Source organism: Castor canadensis, chromosome 1 (assembly GCF_047511655.1).
Source record: "Castor canadensis chromosome 1, mCasCan1.hap1v2, whole genome shotgun sequence".
NCBI lineage: Eukaryota > Metazoa > Chordata > Mammalia > Rodentia > Castoridae > Castor > Castor canadensis.
The window spans coordinates 140,420,729-140,426,728 of record NC_133386.1 but is presented as its reverse complement, the minus strand read 5'-3'; the positions used below and the strand labels follow the sequence as shown (position 1 = coordinate 140,426,728).

General features: G+C 38.4%; 1 protein-coding gene across 8 annotated transcripts in view; it reads right to left on the bottom strand.

The window, feature by feature from the left end:
• Positions 1–527: 527 nt before the first annotated feature.
• The window catches only part of LOC141425840 (olfactory receptor 52B4-like), a 67,088-nt gene continuing 61,615 nt past the window's right edge, over positions 528–6,000 (bottom strand). For all 8 annotated transcript variants that reach the window (XM_074084438.1, XM_074084449.1, XM_074084458.1 and 5 more), the window contains one exon: positions 528–1,783. In XM_074084438.1, coding sequence (XP_073940539.1) covers positions 820–1,764 — 945 coding nt within the window. In that variant the 5' untranslated portion in view covers positions 1,765–1,783 and the 3' untranslated portion in view covers positions 528–819. The remainder of the gene's footprint in view (positions 1,784–6,000) is intronic.

The following is a 6,000-nucleotide window of genomic DNA, read 5'->3' as shown; positions in this document are numbered from 1 at the left end:
AATTATATCGAACTAAAAGGCTTTTGCACAGCAAAGGAAATAATTTCTAGAATCAAGAGACAGAATGAGAGAAAAATATTTGCTGGCTATTCATCAGAGGCTTAACACTGAAAATACTTAAAAGCCTAAAAAAAACACCAAAACAATAAAAATCTAATTAATGAATGAGCAAATAAATTGAACACACAGTTCTCAAAAGAAGTAAAAATGGCTAATAAATATATGAAAAAATATTCAACATCCTTAGCCATTTAAAGAAGTGCAAATCAAAACTACACTGAGATTCCATCTCACCCCAGACAGAATGGCTATTACCAAGAAAAGAAACAACAATGTGGTGGGATATGGCCAGACAAAGGAAGACTTACTCACTGGTAGTGGGAATGTAAATTAGTGCAGCAACTGTAGAAATTGGTGTGAAAGTACCACAAAAAAATTAATCATGGAACAACCATTTGATCCTGCTGTATCACTTCTAGGCATATATTGGAAGGAGTGTAAATCAACATACAATACAGATACCTGCACATCCATCTTTATTGCAACACTATTCATAATAGCTAAAATATGGAATCAGCTTAGATGCACAAAACTGATGAATGGGTAAAGAAAATGTGCTACATGAAGAAGAATGAATGAAATTATGTCATTTGCAAAAAATGAATGGAATTGAGATTATCGTGTTAAGGGAATAATTCAATCTCAGGAAAACAAATATCACCTGGTTTTGACTCAGTTCTTCTTCTTTCAGTTATTTCTACCAAAATATCTCATACAGAGCTAAAATATCTAAGAAATCTGTCATTCCCAACCTTACAGTCATTTCTGCTTTAAAAGCAAAATATAAACCACTTGATCTCGTATCTGTTTTGTCTTGACCCCATAAATGATGGGATTCAGCATAGGTGGAGCAAGCATGCAGACATTGGCCAGCAGGATATGGGCATGAGGTGGAATCTGTCTCCCAAAGCGCTGAGTGAGAACTGAAAAGATGCCAGGCACGTACAAGAGGAGGATGACACAGAAGTGGGAGCCACAGGTACTGAGAGCTTTTTGACGAGCATCTTGGGAAGGGATATGGAAGACAGCATGGAGAATCAGAATATAGGAAATAAAAATAAGGACAGCATCTAGGATTACTGTTGATATTAAGACAAAAAAACCATACCAGATATTTATTCGGATGTCATCACAAGCATACTTGGCCAAGCCAATGTGTTCACAGAATGTATGAGGAAGGATGTTATTTCTGCAAAAATTCAACCTTTTTAGCAGAAATATCATGGGGAAAATTGTACAATGTGCTCTCAAGAAAATAGCCACACCAATTTTTCCAATCAGGGAGCAGGTGAGTATCATGGTATATCTCAATGGATAACATATTGCAATGTAGCGGTCAAATGCCATAACCAGCAAGATGCCTGACTCAGAAATAAAGAAAGTATGCTGGAAGTAAAGCTGGGCAATGCAGCCATTAAGGGAAATTTCCATATTATTACACCAAAAAATGGCCAATGCCTTGGGTCCTGTGGTGGTAGGAAATAAAATGTCAACTCCAGCCAACATACAGAGAAAAAGATACATTGGTTCATGAAGGCTGCTCTTTGTCAGGATGATGAAGATAAGCAGACCATTTCCAAGGAGGGCAAAGACATAAGAGATGAAGAGGGGAATGGAAACCCACATATGAAGATCTTCTCTGCCTGGAATGCCCAGTAGATAGAAGATTACATGGTTAACATTAGTGTGGTTGAAGCCAGCCATTCCTGATCTTGATCTTCACCTAAAACAGACAAAAACACAGATTACAGTAAGTGTTTTCCTGGAGTTTTCTAGTTAAAGATACCAAATTAAATGCCTGTGTTTACCAACATTTCCTCCATAACACTCTGTTAAAATGTCAGTAAAAGAACAAAACCATAATAAAATAGAAAGCAGAAGATAATAGCAGAGAAGAGATGGCAACAAAATTCTGAAAACAGACTGATGACTATTGGCTGAGCAGATTGCTTAACTAATAGCTTCTAGATTGACAAAAATCATACTAGTGTAAACATAAATATACATCTTAAAAATCTTGATATAACTGTATTGATAAAATCAGGAAAAGGAAAGTTCCTGTCTCTGAATGTGTATGAGATAAGATGGCTAGGGTAACTTCCAAAACATTAGTGGATGATATATAAAAATGATTACAAAAATATAAAAATCAAAAAATTACAGTAGGAGCCCCAGCCAAGGCTCCAGGGCCTAGTGGACTCAACAGGTAATATCACCCCAATGCCCTGTGCCTGGATCCTCCTTGTCTCTCTCCTCCCTGCTCCCTGTTCCCTCTTCCCCACCTCCACAGCCCTCGACCCTACTTGACACTACTTACTATTTCACCCTTTGCCCTCCCCAACACCTCTGCCAGAAGGACCTTGTCTACCTGGGTCTTTCTCACCATGCCAGAAGTCAGGTCAAGCCAAAATGAACAGCCTGAGAAGCCACAGAACTGGGACTATGAGGATCTCTTTCCGAACTCTCCCTCTCTCTCTGCCTCTCCTCACAACCACATGCTTGGTCTCTAAGAAAGTGCCTTACACCGAGACAGGCTGGTAATATGTAAAATGCTCTTTCACTAACTCCATTATGACTCCTCTGTCTACACAGGAATGTCCTGGGACAATTCACATTGGAACAGGCAAAGGAGGTCTAATGGAGATTTTTCCTGTGTTGGACAATTTCCTTCTGCACATTGCATGGCTGCATAGATGCTGTAAGAAAATATACTTTCCAATGAATGCTGTATTCCTAGAGGAAATAGAAAGTAACATAAAAAAGAGTGAGGGTACAGCATGTTCCCTCCTAGACTTGACTACAAAAGAACGGATAAAGGCAAGGACAGAGTCAGAGATCAAGCACCATCAGAAACTGATGGAGGTTTTGAAAAAGGCAACAGCCATAGGGATTTGTTTTGGTTGGAACCATAGAAGACAGTTGGACATTTGAGGAATGACATTTGCAGGAAGTCACCTAAAACAACTACTGCTCAGTTTCAACATATCAGAAAAGACTTTGTCCTACCTCCTAACAAAACTTTTCCTGATTCTGTCTCAGACATCCCCTGCTTTGTGTTACTGGACACTTTTTCTTTCCCTCTCACTGGGAACTCCTTACAATCTGCCAAGGACAGCAGCAGTGCTTTATTTACACAATCCATCTCCCTTAAGTCATAATTTTTAAATGATAATTGAGAACACTTCTCATTAATTGGAAGCTACCTTTTTATTTACCAAGTATCTCTAAACTAGAAACTTGATAAACTTGAATTCCTTGAGGGATTGAACTTTATCAGTGTGGACTTAAAGCAGAAAAGGCAACAGGGTAGCGAATCCAGTTTCTAGCTCTAATTGCCCCATCCTAGAATCTCACCTCATAGATGACAGTATCAGTTTTCAGCCTCAGATCCAGTCTTCTGAAGCAAAAATAGAATCAGTGACTTCAGGAAGCTTAGAAAGTGAAATTAGACCACAGAAGTATTTATCTTCAAGGGTTCTCAGGAGGTCACTTTATTCCAGCACCCCAGGGCCATTGGATTCAGATTCCTTGGCCCCATATGAGCCAGGTCATTATGCCTACTTTCTACTCTGTTTTTCTCTTGATACCTGGTCCTCTAGCAGATATCTGATCTCCATCTTCAAATTTTATGTGTGCAAATATGTGCTTTCATACCTAGCCTTATATTCCCTCCTGAGAGTTCCCTGGGCCTCTTTCAAGAAGTATTATGCCCACTTTAATCAATAGTCCATTTTTTTAAATCAATGTGCACAGTGTTTTCTGTGTGTGTGTGTGTGTGTGTGTGTGTGTGTGCGTGCACGCATTTGAATGATTCCAGGGAACAAACCATGGACTTTGCACATGCTAAACAAGAACTCTACCACTAGGATACACTCTCAGCCCTTACAATTCTTCATAATTAAGATAAAAATTAAAGTCCAATAATACAATTTTCATTTTGAAATCTTTAAAGGAATATGTATGACATTCAGGGCTTTTGGCAGCACACCTGAACTATAATTGCTATGAAAAACACATTTTCCTTTCACTGACTAAAACTGCAACAATCCATTTAATGTTCAATGTGAAACATACCCTCAGTGAAGTTGATAAATCTGTATTCCACTTTTCTTTGTATTCGTTTCCTTCTCTGTTTATAATTATGATTTTAGATGTTTGGTTTTAAAAATAACAAGTAATCATTATAAAAAGAAAACATGAGGTAATTTAAAATGACATACGAAATTAAGTGAAAATCTTACATTTTATAGATAACCATTATATAGATAATTCACTACTGAAACCCTTCTGAAGTCATAATTATATGTTGTCCAAATCTGATGCAAAATCCTTCCCTATCTTCAGGTCATTGTTTATGTTGTTTGTGCTCTACTCACTACCTCACTACCCCAATGTTCTCTCTCTCTCTCTCTCTCTCTCTCTCTCTCTCTCTCTCTCTCTCTCTCTCTCTCTCTCTCTCTCTCTCCCTTTCCCTCTACCTCTGTGTGTGTGTTCATCTGCTGCCTCCCTTGTCCTATTTTAAAAATGACTTCCTTAGATAGGCTATCTCTATCTGAAACAATTAGATTTCTTGCCTTCATTGTAATTGTCTATCTCTATAGCAACTTCCTTTCCTACAAAGTACTTATCACAGTTTGTAACTATTTTATTGTTTATTTGTTTGTTGTGTCAGACACTACCAATAGACAGTCAAAATCCAGCATTGTTTTGCCAAATGAATAAGAATGTGTGATTTGCTCCCTCCACCTCAGTTTGCTGTAAACATTGGGGGGAGGAAACAGTTTTATCCTAGTAATGACCATTTTTCAGCTCATGAAAATGTCAGGAGGTACCTTTGTGACAGGGGTGCTTTGGCCTCTAGGTAAACTGAAAGATTCCTTTTTATTCATTCATTTTTATTAGTGTATTTTAGTTGCACAAAATAATGAGTTTCATTATAGCATTTTCATACATATATGTAATGTACTTCGATCAATGATCCTTTTTATTCCTCCCCAAAAACCACCCCCATGAAGGAAGCTGCAGCTCATAAAGAGTTCTGCATGAACTCCCACCAACTTTACACACATGAACTTGAAAGCATCTCCCCATATGCCTGTGTTGCAATTCTCTGCCTTCTGATTCAAGGCTTCCTTTGAGAGGAGGCCCTAGAACTCTCCTCAGTCCTCACTCATGCTCATCCCAGAAGTGCACAAAGAACAAATGCTGCACAGAGTAAAGTTTTGGCCAGTTGAAGACAGAAAGCAGAAAAAAGGAAAGAAGAAATAAAGTCCCAGGAGATAATGACTAAAATGTTGCTAAAAGGTATAAACTTAACATATTCAAGGAGCTTAGAAAATCTCAAGGATAGGTACAAAGCAAACCACACACCAACACAAGATCATAAACATTCTGGGGGGAAAAAGACAAAGGAAAATAATGAAATTTGCCAGAGGAGAAGGCACAATTCATTCAAAGGAGCGATAGTAAAATTCGTAGGTGAATTCTCAAATGACTGTAGAGGGGAGCTGGAGTATATAGTTCAGTAGCATCCCCCAGTTGATGGTGAACTTTCTGTGATCTGAGAATTGTCTTTCTCTTTATTAATCCCCATACCTGGCACACTGAAGTGTGCATAAATCATCAAAATATTTAGCCAAACCACTCTGGGATAAGTATTGGATGATGAAGGATCAGGGCAAGAAAGTCATTGAATAAGCCCTCTTAAATGCCTACAATGTATCCAGTACTCAGGGGCCAATGCAGGACCTTGTCTGTAAGGACTCAGGGCTCATCCACACTAAGCATGTTCTCAAACTCAAAGTCTCCCCACTGTCCCTTCCACAGTAGCACTTTCCATTCTATGGGGACATTTCATAGTTGTAACTGATTTGCTGGAGCACTGGTAATCTGGCCTATCAAAAAACTAAACTAATCCTGATTTAGTGTTTGCCAATTTCC